General features: G+C 31.0%; 1 protein-coding gene across 11 annotated transcripts in view; it reads right to left on the bottom strand.

Moving 5' to 3' along the window:
- The window catches only part of LOC145316094 (SLIT-ROBO Rho GTPase-activating protein 1-like), a 102,294-nt gene that overhangs the window by 32,889 nt on the left and 44,570 nt on the right, over positions 1–24,835 (bottom strand). For all 11 annotated transcript variants that reach the window (XM_080156395.1, XM_080156391.1, XM_080156398.1 and 8 more), the window contains 4 exons: positions 9,919–10,042; positions 6,316–6,541; positions 5,595–5,717; positions 5,143–5,439 (listed from right to left, as the gene is read on the bottom strand). In XM_080156395.1, the coding sequence (XP_080012521.1) occupies positions 5,143–5,439; positions 5,595–5,717; positions 6,316–6,541; positions 9,919–10,042 (770 nt within the window). The remainder of the gene's footprint in view (positions 1–5,142; positions 5,440–5,594; positions 5,718–6,315; positions 6,542–9,918; positions 10,043–24,835) is intronic.

The following is a 24,835-nucleotide window of genomic DNA, read 5'->3' on the forward strand; positions in this document are numbered from 1 at the left end:
ATCTTGGCTGACATAAAGAAGGATATCATTTTATTTTAATATTTAGGATTGAAAATATAAAATCGTTACTATTAACTAATATTCTATTCTTGTATATTTCAATTTATGTTTTTTTTCATATCATCTAGGTAAAACATTTTTGTTTCATTATTGCGGCTCTACAAGATGGATATAACATTAACCTACAAAAAGAAGATTACATAAAAAAAACTTTAAGCACTATTTTATTACATTTCAAGCAGGGATAAGGGATAGCATATCTGAAGAAAATTTTATTCCAATTTTGTTTATCCAAAATATAAATCATTTAGATAATATTTTTTTTCAGTATCTTATTTTACAATAGAAAATAAATTATAAATCACTAAAAATTGTTTTCTTCAGTTTCAGTATCTCTTATGCACTGTGAAAAGCTATTGGCTTAATTATGTAGTCATTAAATTGCCTAATGACAAGTTTCACCTTGGAGCCTAGTTTTATATCCTAGTCACATAAAAATAAGGATGACAATATCCATAAGTAGAAAAATAAGTTTTTTGAAGGTTATAAAAGAAGCATTATTAATGTGTATTTGTTTCAAGTAAATAATGAGAATATGACATTTGACGGAAATAGAAACTTCGCTCAAAATTCGGATGCTATTCTAAATTCTAAACCGCATCGATTAACTGTATTATAAAAAAATATTCAATCATAAATCCTATAATATAAAGCAGTAAGGTCTTTTTTATCTAAAGCTAAAGATCTTGAACACTACTGGTCCGAATGGGTTGTATTTTTCAGGGAAGCTTTACAAAGGTATTGGGGTGGTATTAATGTATTTTCTTACCTTACCTTTACCAAGCTAGGGACAAAGGAACTAGTGCTCTTCAAAAAGTATCAAGCTATCACGAAAAACAAAGAGCAGCTTAACTCCCCAAAAAGCTATAAGTTGTCAATCTCATGATACTAAACGAAACATAGAATTTTTTAAGTTTAAAGGGTGAATTTTTCCTTGCCCTTGCTCTGTAAAACAGTGAGAAGCTAAAAATGATTGTAAAACTGGGATTAAATATAAAATTCTTTCTTTACTTTAACTGTTTTATAGCTTTTTAGCCTAAAATTATGTATTAGGTTATGTTTAGAAGAACTTATTGACACAGTTTAATAGTTCGTTTATTTTCTAAAATAATTGGAGAGTACTTAGATGCAAAATAGAAAGTGTTAAAGTGCCGTCAAGGCTTTTTGCTCTAAATTTTTGGTAAAAACTTTTAATTGGCAACAATTAAACGTGCCATGAAAATCAGCACTTTCTGCTAAACAATACGTAACCTACTTTTTGAACTGAATAAAATAAAATAAAATTTTTAAGTAAAATCATGCTTACCCCGTAAGCACTATTATGTCTGTTCGTTAAGACCAGTATTAGAAACTTGTGGTTTCCTCAACTATTATTAGGGATAAAAGGCCGATTTTAAACAAACAAGGATGACAACATCCATAAAAGCGAAGCTCTGTAATAAAACGGTAGGACAAACGAACATTTTCACTTGTAGAGTGTCAGAACTGAAAAAGAAGACTATTAATGTTTAAAAATGAACAAAATTATAAGTAAATTTGTTGCATAATTGTTTAAATATATGATACCTACATTTTATTTGATTTAGGACTTGATTATAGAAATGCTTCGCTTATAACACTGTACCTTATTGTAATAGGACATAATATATATTCCAAAAATCAGATGAATAGGATATTTTTAACTTACATGATCCTAGTTATCTTCTGAATACCTATTCCTACTACGACAGCAGGGCATACCGTGCATTTTAACATTTACTTAATGAGATACCAAGTGGACTAATTAGATCAGGGATATAAAGGGATAAGACAATAAATTAAGTTACATCCTCGATAATAATAAAGAAAATTACACCTTCTGTAGATTAAAATTATTGGTTGGTGAGTTTGAACCAACCAATTAGGATTTAATGAGAGTAACCAAGACAAAAATAAAAAGAACAGTTTGTACCAGCATTTACAGTAAAATGTGTCCCCTTTATCCCCTTATTAGCTATTCAAACGAACAAATTTAGATTCCAATCAAGTCAAAGGGTTTCTAATTTTTATGCAGAAAACAAAAAGCTATTAAAAATAGATTAAGAATTCTAGATGACCAATCTATTATAAACTAATAGTAACAAAGTTAATCTACGTCTGATAGAAATTCCTTTTTAAGTTGAAAGGATTGACCATATAGCTCTTTTATTAAATATTTTCCAGTATGACTTCGAAGCCCTTTAATATCCACAAGATTAGAATCGGTTCTTATTCATACTAAAAAATAATTTATAGCATCATATTACAGACAATTTTTCACGAATATTAAAATAAAATTAATAAAAGCGCAAAGCTGTCTATAATATATATCTATTAATATTGGATCTAAAAAAATTCTCTAATATTTTTTTAAAAAACTTATATTTTAAGTAACATCAAATCTCTAATTCGGTGTAAAACTATGGACATTGCATTAATCACCCTAAAACCCCCCAAAAAGAAATTCCATATTCTGCCTTTTGTAGTTTATAGCTATTTGGGAAAAGTTATGGAATTGGATGAATTAAAGCAATTTTTTCTTATGTCCTGATATAAGTTATCATTTTTATATTATTGAAAATCAAAAGTGACTTTAATTGTTTTACCCACGGATCTATAGGGATAAGACAATGGCTGATAAATTGACGAATATCCCCAATTTTATTACACAAATTTAACCCTTTTGCAGATTACAATTAGTGGTTGAAACGTTTGGAAATTCAAATTAAACAAACCAATCAAAATTCATTAATAATCCCCAAAGTTGTTAAGCCAACGAATAAGAAAATGTTATTATAAAACTTTGGGGACAGCTCATTGTCCCCTCTCTCTTTGGCTTAACCTGTCTAGCTAGCGTAATGTGTTCAGGATAACTTAATTTGTATATTGTTGAATAAAAGCGGGGGGTGAGATCTTACTGGGCACATACCAGGATACCAATCAACATATTTTAAATCCTGCAAGGAATTAAAGTACGGGTAATAATATATACTAGCATTTTAAATACTCTTGGTCACTCTTTTAAGAGATTTTGCAATATAAAATCCTAATTTTAATAAGGAAATCAGTGTTAAAAGTTAAGAAAGACAATTAAATATTAAACCACAAAAAAATGAAACTTCAAAATTTCAAGTGCAAAATAAGTTTATTTTATTTATGTTTGTCTATCTAAATTTTAAGTTAAGATTAATAAAAATATCTTTAAAAAACGAATAACCCCCTCCCATTTTCCCTGAAGAAATTGAAAATTAAATAACCCCTTCCCTGGATATTACATTTAGCAATGCATCTTCTCACACCCTTCCCTTCAAATAATAATAATATATCTATCTACTCTCATGGCATTTAGGAACTTTTTAATAAGGAGATTTACAAAAAGCTTTGAACAGCAATAAAAAAATATATCCATGAAAAGTATGAATTTTGAAGAAAAAGCATATACAATATACAAGAATAACCAAAACTCTATGTTAAATTTATATTTCCTTATTGAACTTTAGTTTTTTTTTATTAAGTTTTTGGCTTTGTAATGAACCAAAAATTTCATCTGTAAGAAAATACCAATACCAAATTAACTAAAAATGTACATGCACAATACAAAATAAAATACTGCTTTTGTTCCAATAGCTACATTTTGAGCGTTTTAATTTCTAAAAGCTTTATTTACTTTTATTCTACCCTGTTAATTTTATTATCTATTTAACAGCAAAAAATATCAACATCCCTTTATCCCAACATACACACTTAAGAACCCTCACTCACTGTACCCCTTAATTTAAGTATGCTGTTGTCAACCCTTAACATTATTCAGATCACAATTCTATTTGAAATAATCATATACTTGAGGAGGTGGGGGGGAGGGGCGTTTGACTAGCAAATTGGGACATGTAAAGGTGGTGTTTCAAAAATAAAAAAAGCTCGATATTTTTTTTTATAAAATTAGTGCAACAATTTTTTGAATGACATCTGCATAGAAGTTTAATAATTAGTTTTTGTTAGCAAAAAGTTCCTTTTTTAAGGGGGGTGGGGGGAGGGGAATGGATCTTGTAGCGCGTGGGCACTCTACATTCTTGTTATTCAGATGATAACACAGACAGCAAAAATTTACATATTTTCAAATCTTATTCTATCTTAGATATTATTTAAGATTAATTATCTTATTGTTACACTTACATATTTTTATTGCCATTTCCTTATTTTTAATTACAAAAATTATTTTTCCTTTTAATAACAAAAATAATAATGTAAAATTTTGTGTATGAATGGATAATGATATAGAATATACGTAAATATCATGAGAAAGGAAAAATTGTCGTCCATTTAGGTTACTAACTTACTAACATGGACATCATTTATTGGTCAGTTCGTTGGTCCAGTACGAGGGGAGTAGATGGGGGGGGGGGAGGGATACTCATTTTAGCCAGCTATAAGTTTCACTTGATTGGAGTACATGATTATCTGATGTTGATCCAATAATGATAAATCCCTTTGTATACCTATGCTTTTAAAAAAATTATTCCAAGCCATTTTATCAATTATTAAGAAGTGAGTTAAATCGGTGCTGCGCTACTAACAAGGCGTATACTATTATATAAACCTCCGGAATATAATAAATCATGCTTTGTTTTTAATACTAGGATAATTAGCCTATACAGCTATATTATTATAAAGATATTAAACATATGGCTGTAATAAATATATTTTACATAGATAGGACCTTTATATCATTAAGGAGAGAGTTTAATAGCATCTTTTAATGTGTCACGATTGTATTAATGATTTCTAGTTAGTGAAAAATTATTAATTTGAGATACCAAAATTAGTTTTAAAGGAGTGGGGGTGGGGGGGGGGGGGGTTGATTATGTCGAAACAAAATATTTTCATTTACTCCCTAGAACCTTTAAAACAACCAGTGTAGTTGTTTAAGATGTCATTAGACAAACATGTGTATAAAAAAATGTTGCTAGTTATGTAGTTTTATATTGATATTTCAAGGCTATGTGATTTATAAAGTTATGTAGTTTAATCTATATCTACATTCTACAACCAGGCAAAGATGTTTACCTGTTCCAAGGCTGAAGACCTCATCATCATGGCCCTGCCGAGCGACTGATGGAAGCCAAAGTCCATGCAGTCCATCAGATCAGAGAGATCATCCACAAAATACTTGTGTATAGATGCGTTGGCCGCCTCCATGCACAACAGGTACTCGTTTCTGGCCTTCGTGGCCTTTAACCGCGCCTCCGTGAATTTCTGTGTCCGCTTCGCGACCTCCTTTTCGATGACGCGGTACTTGCGGTTCTTCTCCAGCTTCTCCTTGGGGATCTGGTCCCGCAATTTTGTCCGCTGCTTCTCAACAACCTGTCAGAAAAAATATTACAGCTCATTAATTGCAGCTGAGTAGCTAATAATTAAAAAAGAGCAATGCCTGTCCGTTCGTCCGTCCATCCGTAGGAGGCTTACCTAGTTTTAGGCTGTTTTTCTGGAGGTTGGAACTACATTGATGAAAAAATGACCTGTAATTTAGACTCCGACACCCTGAACTCTGACTGGTAGGTGTGATGGGTCTTCATGGCTGTGTGCAGCTCGTGCAACACCTTCAACACCTCCTCGTGGATCTCGAACCCGATCTCGCGGCACTAAAAGTATTTCAATAAGTCAATTATTAGTCGGTTGGTCTGTCAATACATTAATAAGGAATAAATAATTAGGAAAAGTATGAAAACGCAATAAGTTTATATAAATCTTAATGTCCTTCTTAATAGAGATTCAAAGAAGGGATAATAATCAGTATTCTTTGGTAGATGCTATACTATTTTTTGGGAGAGGGAAGGGGGGTGGTGAATAATAATAAAAAAAAACAATGTCCACTCCCTTCATGCCTTTTCAATTTTTATATTAGTAATCTGAATATAAAAGTCTGTTTTCTCCAAATTCACGTTTTATCACTTATGAAAAAAAAAGATTTAAAAGCAAAAACTTAATTATGTCTGCGTTCACAATTTTGAAAACCTTTTTGTAAAATCATCGCTTTTGTAAATTGATAAAAATTGCATACAAATTAAAGGGTATAACAAACTACTAATTTTTTTTCAGTTTGACACCTTTTTATATTTTTTTTATAAGCCTTTGAAGAAAGCCAAAATTACATAGCAATAACAAATAAGTCTCTATAGCAGCATTTAAAACAATAAACTGCGCTTAGATGGAATAGATTTAATCAATGCTGAAACTGACCTTTTTGAAAATTCTTGTGATGTCATCGTTGAGTTGGTTGCACCTGGAAGTGATGGCGGAGTTGTAGATCTCAGCCAGGGCGGCATGGTCGCGACCTGCCTTCCGAGTCTCGTTCAACAGCTGTTTCCATATCTCGTGACTGGAAAAAGTTCCCCAGCCCTGGGTTTTGGCCTTCTGCTCCTTTTGTCGGCTGCTCAACAGCTTCGCTAAACGGTCCAAGTCACGACTAAAAAAACAAATACAATAAAGTAATTGATAATTTCTACTTTACCAAGAATAAGATGAATGACTTTAAAAAGTTTCCTGTCGTTGACGATCTATAAAAACTAGAGAAGAAAAAAAAATAATGGGTAACCATTACGATTTTGTTAAAATAAAAGTATTTAAGATAAAAAAGTGTTAGTTGTCTAAACCCAATAAAAATTCGATAAAAATGAAATCCAATCAATTTTAAAATAAAAACGTCAAAGTTGTATCTTAATCGATCAAAACTAACAAGGATTTTCAATCGCTTCATTCTGTTTATCTAAAATCTTAATTTGTATTGGATAATAACTCAAATACAACACTTACAGACGCAATTTTTTTACAATTAGCTGCCAAACAAATTTGTATTACTTGCAGCTGGGAATAATCCCAAAAACGGCAGCGACCGTGTAAATAGTTTGATAAGGAGCGGCTTAATCAAGCCAGTCGCCAAATCTACAACAAAACAAAATATGCGCCTACCGAACCTTAGAAAAAATATTGAACTTGTTTTATTTACTCCTCCGCACGTCATTTAAAAGGGCGTTGCTACAAAAGACCAACTCTACAAAAGACCAACGTCTACAAAAGACCAACTCTACAAAAGACCAACGCCTACAAAAGACCAACACCTACATAAGACCAACAACTACAAAAGGGTCAATTTTTTAAAAGCAAGGTTGTATCGGGTTCGAAACTATTCCGTTACGTAGCAAACACAGACTTTGGACAAACTGTCGGACGGAATTTTAAAATTCAGCCTGTGGACAAAGTTATTCAAGAAAGAAATTTCGGTTTTGAATTTTGTCCTTGTGTTTTAATCGCCATATTGGATATCATTAAAATTGGAAGATTTTTTCTTTAAAATTTAGAAGATTTTCAAGCCATTATTTGATTACATTGATACAAAAAAATAATTACAATTTTTTTCTTGTAATTGTGTCGCTTAAAATCTATTTAAAGCATTTTGTAGAACCGACTAGTTGGTCTTTTGTAGGCGTTGGTCTTTTGTAGAGTTGGTCTTTTGTAGCAACGCCATTTAAAAGATATAAACTGTCAGCTGCAATGGTGTTCTTTTGGATACATTCTATTCATTTTTAACCATGGGTGGGTTAAACGTGAGAATTTATTATGCCTTATCACATTGTACGCGATCAGCCAATTTCTCGTAGAATTATTAGTTTTGCAACAATATTTTGTACGCATACCTACTCTAGTCCATCAAACGTCCATAAATGTATTAAATAATAAAAATTTTCAGGGATACATAAAATTTTCTTTCAAAGACTTTCATTGAAAAGTTCAATATATAGACCCATAGCCCATAAAAGTCCTGGATAACAAACAAAAATTTAAAAGATGCAACTTTAAACTTGGACATAAACTGACATATTTTAATCAATTTTCTACAACCCAACCCATTTCTTGAGCATAACATTTTACCAGGGACTTAGGAATAAGACAAAGGACAAAAAAAAATTATTCTCCAAATTAAATGTGTAAAAACCTACCCTTTTGAGCTTATAAATTTTAAATGGAAGATTTAATAAAAATTCTTTTTGTCATAATTTTTATCTTCCCTTGGGTTTTTCTAGAAATATGACATTTCTCTGATTGAAACATAAAGTGGGATTGGTATTAAGGCTTGTGTACAAAATATGAAGAAAAAAAATTATTTCTATTTTTGTTTTGGCCAGATAAACTTAAGTATAAGTTATATTACTATATCAAACCTTCAAAAAGGTGTCCTTTAATTGTAGCAGTTTTCAAATAATTCAATTTTACTATATGTTTCTGTTACCTACTCATTTGTATTGTAGTAAATTAAGCAAAAATTAAAAATTGTTGTTTTCGCATAGCAATAAAAAATCATTGTACTAAATTAGAAACAGGTTTAATTGCTGATATGAGATAACACACTTAAAACTAATTGTTATAAATTGCCCCCTTTGCGTGACAAGTAATTGTCTTTAGTTTATACATATGAGAAATTTATTCTTGGTATTATTAAGATACTTTAATACTAACAATAAAACAAAATAAATTTCACATAACAATCAAAAAAGTAAGAGGGGATGGACCTTATGATAATTTATTAATTATACACAATCCCAAAAGAAGAGTTACTACATTTATTTTTTCCTTTCTTCTGTTTGAAACAAAACCCAAGTTTACACAAGCAAAAAATCAAAAATTTTGAAAAAATTATAATAAATTTAAGTACTGTATACAGCTGTACCCCTAACATATCTCTATCTCATTTTAACTCCTTTGTAGAAAGACAAGCTTCTTATAAATCGACAGACTTGAAAATAAATGCAATATAATATTATATATATGCTTTTCATGTAAGCTCTCCTTTGATAGATCTGCGACCAAGATTCAATTTGGAACTCAATGACGTTTATTCAAACGAAAGATAAAACTCTTTTTGCTTAAATTCATGGCTGTAAAATAAAACCTCATGTTTTTACTACAAGTTTTTGAAAAAGAGCATTAAATCTTTCATACTTCCTTCTTATAACGTCTAGGTTATTAGAATAAAAATAGACTTCTTTAAATATACGTGGTTATTAGAGGTATTATATCTGTCGTCGCATCCCTTCTTGTTGAATTGCAAAATCATTTCTAATTACCCTAAATTAAAAAAAAATATTGACACTCTAAATTCTAAATCTAATGTTCCAAGACGATTATGGATCAAGACGAGCAAAAAATTACGGGAAGGTCTCCAAAATCCACTTTTAAATTAGATGTTTTCAACGTGGGCAAAAACTCAATGGCTGGCAAAGAAAAACTAGACAAATGAGAAATGAACTAAAGGGACACGCCTAAACTTTAAATATTGAACTGATATTTTGTTCATAAAAATTAAAGATCGCGGCCTTAATTTACTTAATTTCTATGTTTTTTTAGTGTCTGAAAAAGTTACAAACCATTCTCCCGCATCTAATTTATATGTTAATGCTAAGAAAAATATTATATATAATTGTCTTATTGATCTCAGAAAAGCATACTCTCTTGAATCCAAGGTGTTTTGTACTGTAAAAGTTGCCAGTACTAATAATTAATTAATCAATATTGCCAATATAAAGAAATATAAGGTTGCCAGATCATCCTTTTATTAAATTAACAGGATCTCTGTGTATCTGTCTGACCTGTAACCAAGGATCTTGCTACCCATTGAACCGTTATGGTTCCCCTTTACAGTGTAGCTTTGCATAGGTCCTGGGAAGGTTTAAACCTACTTAGGGGTAGGTACCACAACCAAACAAAAAAATAGAAAAAATAATTAATAAATTAAAGCGGAAGAATTCAAACATGATTAAAGGAAAGATAAAGAATTTTTATTATTACCTGTAATTTAGTTCGATTTCTGCCCGTCTCTTGAAGACATCCTGTATTTCTGCCAGCAAGCCTTGTTGAGACTCAAGCCTGCCATCCAGGCACCGAAGCTGGTCGTTCAGTTGTATGCGGATATCTGAAAAAATAAACATTTTAAATATATAAAAGAAGTGGGATGTTTGTGTTTTTGTACAGAAATATCTCAATAACCGCTCGACTAATGCGTTTTTTTTTTAATATTGAAGCTACTTATAGGTCCTGGATAGGTTTTAAGGTCAAACCCTTCCACGTAATACCCCTTGAAAAAAACCATGATTTAAAGCTACAAGCTGAGGCGCAGCCGCTATTAAAAAAAGTATCAATTTTATCAGCTTTTTGTGACTTTTTTTTGTTGACCACTAGAAATAAATGTGCAAGAATAAAAAGTGACATTTATCTCTCACACAATAGGAATTTTTGTCTTTCATTCTAACAAAGTTCGGCTTCATATCTTTTTTTTAAATCTTCAATTTTTTCAACTCTAAGATTCTAACAAAGATATTGCAGTCAAAGTTTAAAAGATATGACCATAAAGAAAAATATTTAAAGCCTTTTCAGAGGACCAACACTTTTGCATCAGGACGTATGTGCAGTTCGTAGTAGCAATACTACTCTATATCTATAATGTCTGTAACTATGATTGGCAAATATGATTTATTTGGCTGGATACAATTTTTATGAAAGATTGTTTGGTGAGGGGTGAGGTCAACTTTCACAACTATATAAGAAATGCTTTTGTATCCTATTAAAATAATGAGCGTCTACTATACAAACTTCGCTACCTATTGATGTAGTCATCCTTGTTAATACATGACAAGACAGTTGGAATAGTAAGCAGTAGGCATGATCAATTGCCATTCACTGGACAATAGTCATCACAATTCAGTCGACAGAAGGGGGGGGGGGGGGAGGGGCGTCAATAGTTTGTGTTTGGACACGGTACAATACAATTATGATAATATATCTCCTTGGGGGCTGCGTGATCATGTGCTTAACATTATTACCTTTTCAAACTTTAGTCAAGCATTGCAGATTATGACAATAGGGTACAGTAACAGTAGCTGTGTAGTGAAACAAAAGATATGCCAAAAATAGACATAAAGCCGTAGATACATGAAAAAATACATGATTGAAGCATTTGTTCAAGCGGGGAAAAAGAAAAAGTAAAAGAAATACACAATGTCCAAACAAAAACACACCTCAATAAAGAAACAAAAATATTCTATTTTATTTTGTATCTAACTCCCATTCTTAACATATTACCTCATTTTTTTTTATCTAAAATAAATTGTTCTATCTATTTAATATTTGCGTGACAAAATTTAATGAAAAATCTAATTGGTAGAACAAGATAAGACAAGTGGACATTATTGTTGGGTTTTAAAATATTTTTTAAAGAAAGCCAAATAGTAATTCCACATTGTTCTTAAATTTGATATGTGTTTCAGGAAAATTTCCTTAAATAGACCAAGAACAATCTATATATATTTACAAGGGCATACATATATTGAGATAGCCTAAAGGGGGATTTTTCTTACAAAATAACAGACAATTATTTAACTATAGAGTAGCTACGCTACTAATAAAGAAACATACGAATAAACATAGTTTTTTTTTCGAATGAGGATTAATATAAAAAGTCTTATTACGATTGTATCAAAATAAAGCCATATAATAACAAGTGAGGGTTTCATATAATACAATATGATACCTACATAAATCCTTATTCTAAAGTAACAGAATGTCTATTTGCCTGTTTGTGTGTCTGTGTGTTTGTACCGAAAGATCTCGCTAACCGCTGAACCGATCGGGTTCTCCTTAACAGGGTAGCTTCTCATAGGTCCCGGGAAGGTTTATAACTATTTTGGGGGAGGGTACCACCACCCTTCTAAGAGAAATCGCCCCTAGAAAAAAAAATCCTCCCCCATCCCAAAATAAAATTATTTTTGTAAATTTTTTTAATTAAAAAAAAATACGGCGGGAGGCACCGCCCCCCCCCCCCCCAATTTTTATTTTTTAAAATTTTTCTTTTCAAATCCAAAATCATAAATTGGGTTATCAAATTCGACTCTCCCCTCTTCAAGTGCCCCTAGAGGCCTAGGTGGCGCAGCCGCTAGTATATATATAATACATGTAAAGGGTTGTAACAAAACTCCCTAACACAAACCTACAAATGTATCTCATGTCTAGACAAACAATAAACTTATTACAGATAGATTTTCATCAAAGAAAATGTCAATCTAATGTTCTAGCCTATTCTACAGTGCATGTTTTCAAGGAGATTATATATTTTAAACATTAATGATAAGTTCACCAATACAACCATTCTATGGAAAAATTGTCAATAGTCTTCGACCCTAATCTCTAACGGCTCAGTCAAGAAGAATACCCTAAAAATTTACCCAGGTTTTAGAACATTTTTAAAGAGATAATGAACATCTATCTTTTAAGAGGGTGGTATACAGCACGACAAAAAATAATAGCTCCAACCATAGGGCAGAATGTTCATTTGCTGAAAGCAAACTGCAGATTTAGATATCTTTTGTGTTAGGACAGTCTACAATAGGACAGAATTAATCTGTATCTTCATGTTTATAAAAATGTTTTTTTTTTTAAATTATTGTTACATTTGCTATCCACTGTTTTATGACCATACTGTTGAATTGATAATAAATCTATGCAACACCCACTACCTACAGCATTGAAGATATATCCAAAGATATGCCCGGTTTCATATTATAGCTAACCATATTTGAAACTATGTCTTTATATATTGATAGATATTGATAAAAGATAGCTAATTTGACACTGATTTAGTGATGGGGAGAAGAAAACTGGCTGTATTTTCTTATGAATTATAGTCAGGAAGGAAGTGGACAATGAGCTATTTATTACACTAGTCCCCAAGTTTTATTTTAATGTTTTCTCATTCGTTGGCTTAACCGCATTGGGGACTTATTGAATTTTGATTAATTGGTTGGAAGACCAAAAGTTTTTTAACAACTAATTCTTAACTACGGAAGGGGCAATTTTGTGTGTCATCATTGGGGATTTACTTCAATTTATCGGCAATTGTCTTATCTCTTTAGAGTTCTGATTATAATAGTTTAGTAACAATGTTTTTTGTTTTGTTATTTTTTTGTTTTGTTATTATACTAAAATAAGCTTAAAGTAACAATGTCACTATCCAAAAGTAGTATCTACCTAATCTAAATCATAATGTCAATTATGTCAGGCATAGCCACTTTTAGTAAATAGTAATTAGTCGACAAAATAATATTTGGATATAATGAATGGTATGATAGAATTAACACCTAACATTTTATCATATAAGGAGTTGATTAAATTTAGCTTGTTTAATAATGTACATTTACAAGCAAGTAATTTGAACAGACAGACAACTACGATGTTAAAAAAACAGCTAGGGTTTATCTCTACATCAACTACTTTGTTTTGATTTACTGTTGAATGGTTATAAATAATATTAAATATATACATATATTTAAGATGAAAAGATTATATAGATAGAAGCATGCATAGTTGCTCTCCTGACCATAAAGTATAACAATGGGTTTATTGTTTCATATTAAACCAAGGCAATATCATATCTTAAATCTTTATACAATAAGACAAAATTTTTGGTTCTTAGATATTGGTAGGAATCTTAAAAATATTAAGGATCTTTAAAAGTTTCCCTGAAAAGTAGATCAAGATTTTTCATAGATATATTTTATTAGGGTAAAGGTATAATATTAAACACTTCATAGTCTACACATTTTTTATATTTAATTAGTAAAGATTATTTTACCAGCGGTAATGTAAAATATCTGTTTTTAGATTTAAATAGATTACAATCAGTATTTTTGAATATAATAAAACATTATCGGACACACCCTATCTGTCTATTTGTTGGTATGTACATTATGTTTCAGTAATGACCATTACTATATAACAATGAAATTTAATCAATAAAATGAAGGCTGGAAAAAAATCATAAAGAGTTACGCGGATTTTTCGCGGGTATCCTTATTTTTGGTATATATAAATCAGAGGCTTTGATTATTTATGAAAAGGGAGGTTGGTTGTGCTAATTTCGCAAAGGTGTGAGTTTTAAGGCTTAAAAACAGTAGTAGAACGATAATATTCACTAAATATGTGTATTCCTTATTGAATAGAACCATAGACCAAAATTTTATATATTTATATTTAGTGAATATTATAATTTAAGCCTTAAAACTCACACATTTACGGAATTTTAGCACAACCTAACTCCCCCTATTTTGGAGGGGGAAATTGGACTGTAAATTATACTGGTACCCAAAGTTATATAAACACGTTATATTATTTGTTGAGTTTTTGATAAATCTTAATTGGTTGGTCTAAACTAGCCTAGCAGTATCCAAACTTTTCAACCAATAATTTTAATGCTCACTGCCTTTCATTAATAATTCTTATTTTAATTAATTAGTATTTACTGCGAATATAAAATGCTAATTGTAATATGAGATTTTTCTAATAAAAAATATCATTCCCATTTAATGACAATATTAACATTTGTATTCCATAAAAATTTTAATAATCCAATAATAAAAATAATAAGTGATAAGTAAGACAAAATTAAAAACATCATTACAAGATACCAACAGGCTTTTTGCTTTTAAAAATCATATAATTTTAACATAATAAATTATCTATAATATGCAATTTTAGTTTTATTTGTGGGAAAATTTTTGTAAATAATTAAAATTAAGAAAACATATAAATCTTAACTTGCCACCCTTTCCCATGTAAGCTAGGAATTATGTAACTATGCAGGGCAGATCAGGGATCTTAAGGGATAAATAGGACAATGGACGATAAATTGATGAATATCCTTAATAAAGATAAACAAATTTTTCTTTCAGTAGATTACAATTAGAGGTTGAAACGTCTGGACACTCAATTTAACCAATCAAAATTCATTAAAAGTTACCAAAGTTATTAAGCCAAACAAATATTTCAAACATTGGGGACTAGTATAATAAACAGCCCATTTTCCCCTCCCTCCCCGAGGGCAGATAGCAGGGCGTTCATATGGAGTTAATAAATTTAGAGAACAGATATGCATCCTTAACAAATTTTAGCAGAACAAAATTACAATTTGGAAATACGATAAAACTGAAGATAAACTATCTTTTCCATCAATAACATTTTTTTCATAGCAATTGTATTCTAATGCTTCACTAACATGCAAACAAAAACAATTTATTGCTTTTCTCTTTTTTTAAAAAATATTCATTCGAACTAGAAGGTATATTTCATTTCAATCGACTAAAATTAATTAGAAGATTTTTATCTATTTTCCCTGATAGGAGAGAGAGAAGGCGATAAATAGATAGATAGATTTATCTGTGAAGGCATAAATATTGTTAGTTTACATGCCGGAGAAAGCAAGATATAAATCTAACAAAATGTTAATCCTTTCAAAAGAAACAGTGGTCTAAAATAAAAACATTGTGCAAAATAAGACTTTAGACATTATAGGAGTAGACTCAAGGACAATGTTTTTAAGGTAAAGTCCAGGGGAAAATCGTTGGCCTATAAACAGGCATGACCAAATATCAATTAACTTGTTTAAAAATGATAAAATAATAAAATTAAGATAGTTATATCCCACAATAATCCATTGTGAAAGATGGGGGCAAAAGTGAAACTAATCAGAAGCTGAAAATAAATTTAAGTTTGGATGCTATATAGCTCTTACACAACTACTTATAAAACAAGCACATATTTGGCCAATAATAGTGCGGCATTTTTATGAGTAAAAGAGAAAATAATTGATGACCAGTAACGAGCGAAAGCAATGTTATATCTCCTTAAATGAGGTTAACAAATAAAAAGCACTTTTTGTACATTCTTTTGAGTTTGTAAGACGGATGAACGTACATACGTACATGCCCTAGACACAAAGTATCTTTGCTACATAAAAAAAAGAAAAATGTTTGTTGTTATAACATTTCTCCATGAAAGAGGGCAAAGATTATCAATATTTTGAAATCTGAGAACATTAATATTTCAAATTTCTTTAATGCTTTTAAAGAATAAGCATTTTCGTTTATTTAAATCCTTTAATAGGAAGAATTAAGGTTTCTGTCGGAACCTAAAGATCTCGAAAACAGTTGGTCTGAATTGGTTATAAGAGAATCTTTAAAAATGTCTTCAGGGTTGTTTTAGGCTATTTTCTGACCTGTACCGCACTACCACAGAGGCCAGGGTGGTGAACCAACTATTTTATTTCTCAAGGTGATTTTAACCTATTTATTAGGAGGTTACTCGATTGCAAACCTTAGAGGATATATGCGAAGCCTCTTGTGTTAAAAACCAACTTGAAAGGGTTCTCTGTTTTTTATGAAACCAAAGTAGCGCTAAACCAAAAATCTTTTTTCAGATTCAATAACATCACACCTACCCCCTCCCCCCCTCCCCTATTTCATCAATTTTCACTAACAAGGGGTGACACGATGCACTCGCAGAAAAAAGATTAAAGTCAAAAGCTTTAACCCTGATACAAATCTAACCTTTAATTCAAAATTCTTGCATGTTTATTCATCTGATTCTTATCAATTTAATTCCAACAAAACCAATTCATTTATTTCCAAAAATTTCCTAATCATTATAAAATATCAAAATATGCTGATTTTTCAGGTCAGTAATTAAAGAAATGATTATAATTATAAAGTTGGAAGACTAATCCGTCCTTGATTTGTGTGCATTTTTAGAAGCGTATATACTCTACAACTAGGCAATGTTTAAATCCATCAGTCATAAAATAAAATTAGTTTACACTTAATAAAGGTAACTTTCTTTACTTGTTCACAAAAGACATAGGTTGACCTTTAGAAGTTTAATGTCAACCGATTTTATAAAGGTATTTGTTGGTTGTATCTGTTTAGGTTGACCTTTGAAAAAAGAGGTCGAAAACTTATGATCATTTTGTGAACTGGGCTCTTGTTTATTGATTGATTTGAATATTATTTAAATGTATTACATTAAATGCCTTAGGTATTCCTTGCTATTTCATTCATGGCTTTATCAAATATTTTATTTGTAAAGAAAAATATAAATTCTTGAAAATATAAATTTTAAATACAAGTTTGATTTCTAATATGTAGTGCAAATATCCATTAATTACTTAAACGATTGGAATGCCAAAATTTCCGGCTTTTGAGGGTGTTCTTGTATTGAAGCGTGACTCTTAACATACTAGTATATATCATACGTTTGTCTTCAATAAAACATCTAAAAAGATATATATTGTTGCTTTTGCCTACACATTTCTCTATTTTCTGTTTTTAATCTAAATGAATTACTTATCAATTTATAAAATTGTTTTTTATTTTAAAGAGTCTTCTGTTTTGTTTACGTACAAAATAAAATAATCGTCCAATATTCGCCCTGCATTTGACCCCTTTCTTGGGGTATTACGACTCCCTCCCCTCTCCACTATATCCCAACTTTTATAATTCCACTTTAAATTTCACATTCTTTTAATCATTAAAGCTTTCAATAAGCCCTTTGACCAAAGTTAAATAACAATAGAAGTTTCTACAAAATTGCTAAATATTAATTACAGCCAACTTGTATTTATCATACAACTACTGATGTAACGGGCAATTTAGATAGATAATTACAGAACCTAAAGCCATATTTTAACTTATCCATGCAGGGTGCCTGCCCAAAGCCTAATGAATTATAAAACCAAATAAAAAATGATATAGGTAGATGTTTATAAAAGCAAAACTTATTCTAAATAGGTTATTATAACTAACAAATTTAATTTTTCTCACCATGCAAATTATTTTTGCTAACCTAAAATATAACATTATCTGTAAAATATGTAGTTATCAAATAATCTTGAACTGATGATGAGAAACAATCTTTGCACATATCAAATAGTGACTAGGGGTTGAATCTAACAGTCTTTACATATGTGTAATTTATATAGATGAATATTGAAATAATCATCTGATCAATGTAAAACTTTGCTTTGCACTAATCATGATTTGGAGTAAAATCTTTTACCTTAGAAATTTGGAAAGTGTTTGTTTTGTATTAGTTAAAGGGGGAAGATTAAGTGGTATAAGGAAGGTAACAAATATTTTAATTATCTAATAGTGAATAGGATTATTTATCATTAATTAAAGATAAACATATTTTAAATTTTTTCATTCAACAATAGAAATCTCACTTGAAAAGGCCTAGAAACAATGAAAAAAAATTTTTTATGAGTAAACTAAAAAGATAAATCTAATAGAATATTTTCAAATAAGAATTGAAATAAAATAAAATAAACTTAAAATTATAGAAAGACCTACGTTGAGGCTACTAGTTAGTTAAAAGTTGAACTAGAAGAAAAAGCACTGTAATTTTTGTTGAGTAATTATAATACTTAAATACACAGGAAAACATACACAAAAACCTTTGCCTACATAATAATTACGGGGGTCAGGAAAGCTTGAAGTCTTGCAATAACACAGATTTCTATATAATAATTAATGCAGGCATGAATTTTCTATAAGGATTTATTGTACGTCATTAGCCTGATATAGCAGTGCAAATTATATTTTTAACGTCATTAGTATGACGAGATGTGTGACGTTACACGCCGAAGTTGCGGGGTGTTGATTGATATTAATGCAACATGTAAGGTACATGCACGCACATAAGCACTATGAACAACATTTATAAATATTTAGACACAATGTAAATATTATGCATTAACAAGAATAATAATGTTTGGATCTACTGCAGTTCACGGTAAAATATTGCTGGTAACGAATATTGTCAAAAATCTATGAATTTTAAAGGCTGCTAGCTGCCAAACGGCTGAACGTACAGATCATGCCCGCACACTGCGGCATAAGAAGACCTACAAATAATCTGGAATAGCCATAAATCAATAATGCATAATTATCTCGCAGTGCAGACAAATGCACGAAAAAGGCCTATTTTACGCGTTTTTCTTCAGTGAAGCATTATTTGATCTTGGCTATTCCAGATTATTTGTAGGCCTTCTTATACCGCTTAAAATGGTGTGCAGGTATGATCTGTACGTTCAGCCGTTTGGCAGCTAGCAGCCTTTAAAATTCATAAATTTTTGGCAATATTCGTTACCAGCAATATTTTACCGTGAACTGCAGTAGATACCAATGTTTTCCACGTAAAAAAAAATATTTGACCACTATTTCCTTAATTCTATTAATGTAATACAAAAGCTCTTTACAGGGATTACCTTTTCTTCTAATAGAACCAACAGTGCATACATATTTACAAACGGTACATATAAAATTTCAGCCGTCTATCTTGGATAGGAGTTGAGAAAATCACAATCTAGGAATCGATCTAGCACTACTACCAATAAGCAAATCTCAATAAAATTTGATCGAAATATGTAGAATGTGAGCTTATTCAATCCCTGAAAATTTCAGCTGTCTATCTTAAATAGGAGCCGAGAAAATCACGTTTCCCCCAAAGCGTTACGTACATGCATAGTAAGGGAAATAAACAATAATAAAACAATCTATGCGTTTAACAAAAACGTAGAGATGTTGCGCTGCTGTGAAAAAATGCAAAGAAGCAAAAAGAAAAGTCGTGGGACTATATTTAACTTGAGATAACCCATTGCAATTTTAAATAAATATGAGTTGTGCATCTTGTAGAGAGTTCTTGGTGTACACCTCCTCGATACTCACTTTTGGAAGTCAAGTCCTCTTGTAAAATAGAGTTAGTATTATTTCAGGTTGGGTTTTTACTGGGATCTTAGACAATAAACGATAAATTAATTAGTAAAAAAGATTGGACATTGTTACTTTGTATAGACCCCGATTGGATCTTGTTTTTAAACTTTGTGGGTCATTAAATGTCCAATGTCCCTCCCTCCCTTACTAACTACGGAGACCTTAAATGGAATTATTGGGATGAGCTACTTGGTTATTTTCTCTAAAACAGTAAGCAAATATTTTATAATATTCTAATAATAAAGTAACAGGATGTTTGTATGTCTGTGTGTGTGTTTGTATGTTTTACGTGTTTGTTTGTACCGATGGATCTCGCTAACCGCTGAACCGATTGGGTTCTCCTTAACAGGGTAGCTTCTCATAGGTCCTGGGAAGGTTTATAACTATTTTCTTGGGGGATGGGACACCCCCAACCCCCCCAAAAAAGAAAAATCCCCCCCCCCAAAAAAAAAAAATCTATGAGTAGCCCCTGAAACTGTGAAATTTAAAATGAACACATTAAAAACTTTTGATCTTGCTATTAAGGGTTGCAGGAAATGTCTACATGCCCTTTTAATTTGACTTATTCATGCATGTGTATACATATAATATATATTCTAGTTTTGCACGCAAGGATCAATGATATGGCAGATATACCATCTAACGTAATTCATCCAGTACAGGCAAAACATTATGGTAATTTAAGAAAAAAGGCATTGATAGTTTGCTTGAGACATGTATTACAAAAAAACACAATTGAAAAAATATCCAGAAGGTAGGTATAGTATTTTAGTAATAAAAATATAAAAAAAACTTTTTTCATAATTTAATAATAACTGTTTCTAGGACGCTATTAGAACTGACTAATAATTTATAAACTTCCACATTATATTTAACCAGTGGCGTGCGAACCGAAGGGGGCATTTGGGGCAATCGCCCCCCCCTAGCGACCAAAACGCCCCCCCCTGCCCCCCCCTAGCCACCGCCCCCCCTGCCCCCCCCTAAATGTTAAAAAATGCCCCATTTTGCCCCCCCCCTGGTCAACAAAAATGCCCCTTTTTGCCCCCTACCCTACAAAAAGCAAAACTATCCCAGTTCCAAAAAAAAGATCAAGAAATACTCAAAAAAAAAATTTTTGGCGCTTCGCGCCAATCAGACAGTTACTATTCATTTAACCTTACCAAATTTTTTAATTAGTGTAGAAATTAGGTAATAATCTTTTTTCACTGAACATAACAAACCAGGTAATAGGAAGTATTTTATTTTGTATAATATAAACTTTTTACCAAAGAAATTTTATACATCCTCAATGATGATACACAAAATTACTCCTTATATAGATTACAATTAGTGGATGAAATGTATGGAAACTCGACTTAATTAACCAACCAATCAAAATTCCATTAAATTCCCCAAAGTTGATGAGCCAACGAATCTATAAAAACATGTGTAAACAACAAATATTTATATAAAAAAGAAACAGCGTTGATATTTATCTAAGCCTTTTTCTCAACACTGTATGTCTGTCTAAATGAATAACTATATATGATGTCATATTATTTTCAGGATAAGTTTATCATTTTTTTTGTGTACATACCCTTACAAAAAGACATGTTTTTTTTATGGCAATTTTCATTAAAAACCCTTAAACTAACTACACTCTATATTCCTAACTTTAATACGCCACTCTTGTTGTCTTTAATTGATTTTAGTTCAAAGGGGGAGTAAATATTTTTAGGTGCGCTTCACGCACCGCCCTTATAAATCATTGGAAACACCACTTTATTAAAAATTAACAGAGTTTTAAAGTGCTATTTAAAGAGGGTAGGATATGTTGATATAACTTTTTAGCTTCTCTATAATTCACTATGGCTGTCAGTACGTAATGCCAAGGGGGAAATGTGATTTTTTCAACTGCAATTAAAGATAGAAGGCTAAAACTTAATGTCAACATTCCCATCATTATGTAGTATAATTAACTATTAAAAATTAATGGAGGTCGGACTGCTTTTCAGGACGTTTTTGGCTATTTTTGTATCTTTTAAATTTCGGGTATAGTCCCTTTTGTGACATTGCCTCCTAAGGTGCATTTCGTCGTATTTTCACAGTAGCTTTCACCTATTTATAGCTCCTGTGGGGCCAATTGCCTAACCCTGCGGGGAAATCACCTAACCTAACTTAACCTAGAATAACCTATTAAAAGCTACTATGAAAATACGACGAAATGCCCCTTAAGAGGCGTTGCCATAAAAGAGACTATACCCCAAAGTTTTCCATATTTCTAAGAGATTTTTATATCTGTAGATGAAAGGACAAGTAATTTTTTTTATTTTTTTACATAGTTTACTTTGACTGTCATCACACAACATACAGGAAAAAGGATTTGTGACTTTTTCTATCTAAAATATATATTTATTTCAACAGATGCTCTTTAAATCTACTTGTCTGTATTCTTATTAATGATTTTTTGTGCTTTGCTACTTAAAGATGTTGTCATCCTTGTTGTCCTACAATAAAGAAATATTTAAAATCAGTTTTACATATTAGGTTAATTTTTGGTGAATTATTTCCAAAATGAGTGTTTTTATCTCCCCCCCCCAAATTTTTTTTAATGGGGTTATTCATCCTTCCTGCTGAGATTTTATAACATCCCCTTCCACCCATAAAAAATGTTTTTTGGTGGGGGGGGGGGGGGGAAGGTTAAGTTATCTTCTGTACTTTTTTTTCGAAGATGCTTTCTTGCAGGGTGGGGAGAAGGGATGGGGGAGAAGAGATGGGAAAGACGAGATGGGGAAGAAGAGATGGGGGGGAAGAGAAGGGGAGGGGGAGAGATGGGGGATATAAATGGGAAATAGGGATGGGGGAAGGGATGGGGAAGAAGGGATAAGGACTAGAAGGCCCATAATCAAATAATCCCACCCCTTAAAACGCCCTTATTTAAAATTAGTATATATAATCAAAATGCCCCCCCCTAAAGCAAAGTGCCCCCCCGGGGCACTTTGATTTAGGGGGGGGCAAAATTTTACAAAATCTTCAAAATGCCCCCCCCTAGACAAAGTGCTTCGCACGCCACTGTATTTAACTGTGACCTATTATGATTAAACTACCTTAGGTAATGAAAACAATTCTTGGTTTACATATTAACACATAATTAAACTTTCATTTTGCAGCCCACAGCTACATTTAAAAAATATAATAACTATTCGCAATTCAAATTTCTTATCATAACATGTATTCTAATCCAGACAAATCTTTTATACAACTTTTTAATATTTATTATAAAACATTCTGATGTTCTGTATTTACACTCTCAAATGGCCAACTATATGATTTTGCATACTAAGACAATAGCTTGCCAAAATTGCAGTGATGTGAAGCTGGACCAAAAAATGTAAAATTGTTTTTAGATAAAATATTTTTTTTTATTTGATAATTTTATGTAATTGCTTGCTAGTTTTTCTTTAAGGAAAAATTTTATTTAACTTATTCCAATTTAGTGACAAATTTTGTCATTTGGTAGCGTGTAAATATTGGGGGATGGGAGAGGTTGAGAGGTAGATAAAGATAGTTCTAATATTACTTCTTGGTAAAAATTCTTAGACAATTTTTAAATGGTACATAATATTAAAAATTGTAGGTTCCGCAACCCTGGTGCACTGAATATAACCTGAAATAGGCATATTTGCCATTTTCATGCATAGAAGTGCATGTGTTGATGGTTCAGCCCTCCTCAGGCATATGTAATATGTATGTATAGGCATAATAGGCCTTAATTTCATTTAAACATGTATGTATGTATGTATGATTTGGGAAAATCATTCAAAATGCAAGTATCTTAAAGAAGATTTCTAATGTTGTTGGTTAGACAACTAAATTACTAAAAAAAAAATGCTCAATTAATCTTAATTATCTGAACTCGTCAAATACAGTTTACTTTATATTTATGTATAAGGTAAGGGTTTGGATTTCTTTTAAGATCTCCATTAAACTGAACCGCTTGAGTTTTCTATTACATGAAAGCTTAATATGGGTCTAGGGTTTAGACTAATTTTTAAAAAATTAAATACAAAGCCCAAGATTTTAAATTAAGAAAATAAATTTTTATACAAATATACATATACATATTACATATTGAATAGCAAATAATTTATTAAATCCCTTAATTTGCAGTGATTAAATTTGATTTATTATCTAAATTAGAAATAATCCCACTGTCTTAACAGGGACTTATCTTATTTGTGCTAATCTTAACATATATGTATACATTGAAATATTTATATTCCAAGGTTTTATTGATTAAAAAATACAACTAAGATTTCAATATCTAGCGTAAGTTTTAATAATGTGGCTGCTTTTGGTCATGGAGGTGTTAGGTTCAAGTCAATATCAATAGTTAAAGAAGAGAGAATGGCTTTACAAGATGACTCTTTCGAATTGGCGAATTGGGAGATAAATGTAAACATCTAACATTGAACTATCCCTTATCTTCAACACCACGAGTTCAAATTTACCCAAGCAATCTAATTTGATTTTAGAAATTTCTAAACATACCTAAAACAAAGATATTAATTGAATAATTTTTTTATAAGCATTTGATTGGATTTAACAAGAACAATCTAAGGCATAGAATCTTAGTTTTAAATGTGCCACATTTATCCATGTTGAGATTTTTCGGATTTAGTGCAGTTAACAGTAAAATTTTTCAGAAATAAATTAACTCAAAAAATCAATGAACTGTAGTCTGGTAGCTGCCAAAGGGCTGAACGTAAATGTTATGCGCATACATCGGTATATGTAGCAGAAGGCAAGTAAAACAGCCAAGACACTACGATGCATAGGGAAAGATTGATTGAAGAAAATACACATTATGTGCGATCTGAGAAAACTGTGCATTAATGAGTGATGACTTTGTAGTCCTTCTTCTGTTGGTTAAAACACTGTGCAGACATAATAACACACTCAGCCGTTAGAGCAACCTTAAAAGATTACAGTTTTTTATGAGATAATCGATCTCAGGAACATTTTGCCGCAAACGGCACCTGATCCGATTTTTCTTAGCAAGCAGTGTTGCCTAATAGGTTACAAGAATCACATCTCGTGAAACTTGAAAGGTGTTTATACAATAAAGTTTAATA

Source organism: Acartia tonsa, chromosome 4, assembly GCF_053477335.1.
Source record: "Acartia tonsa isolate MP-2025a chromosome 4, ASM5347733v1, whole genome shotgun sequence".
NCBI lineage: Eukaryota > Metazoa > Arthropoda > Copepoda > Calanoida > Acartiidae > Acartia > Acartia tonsa.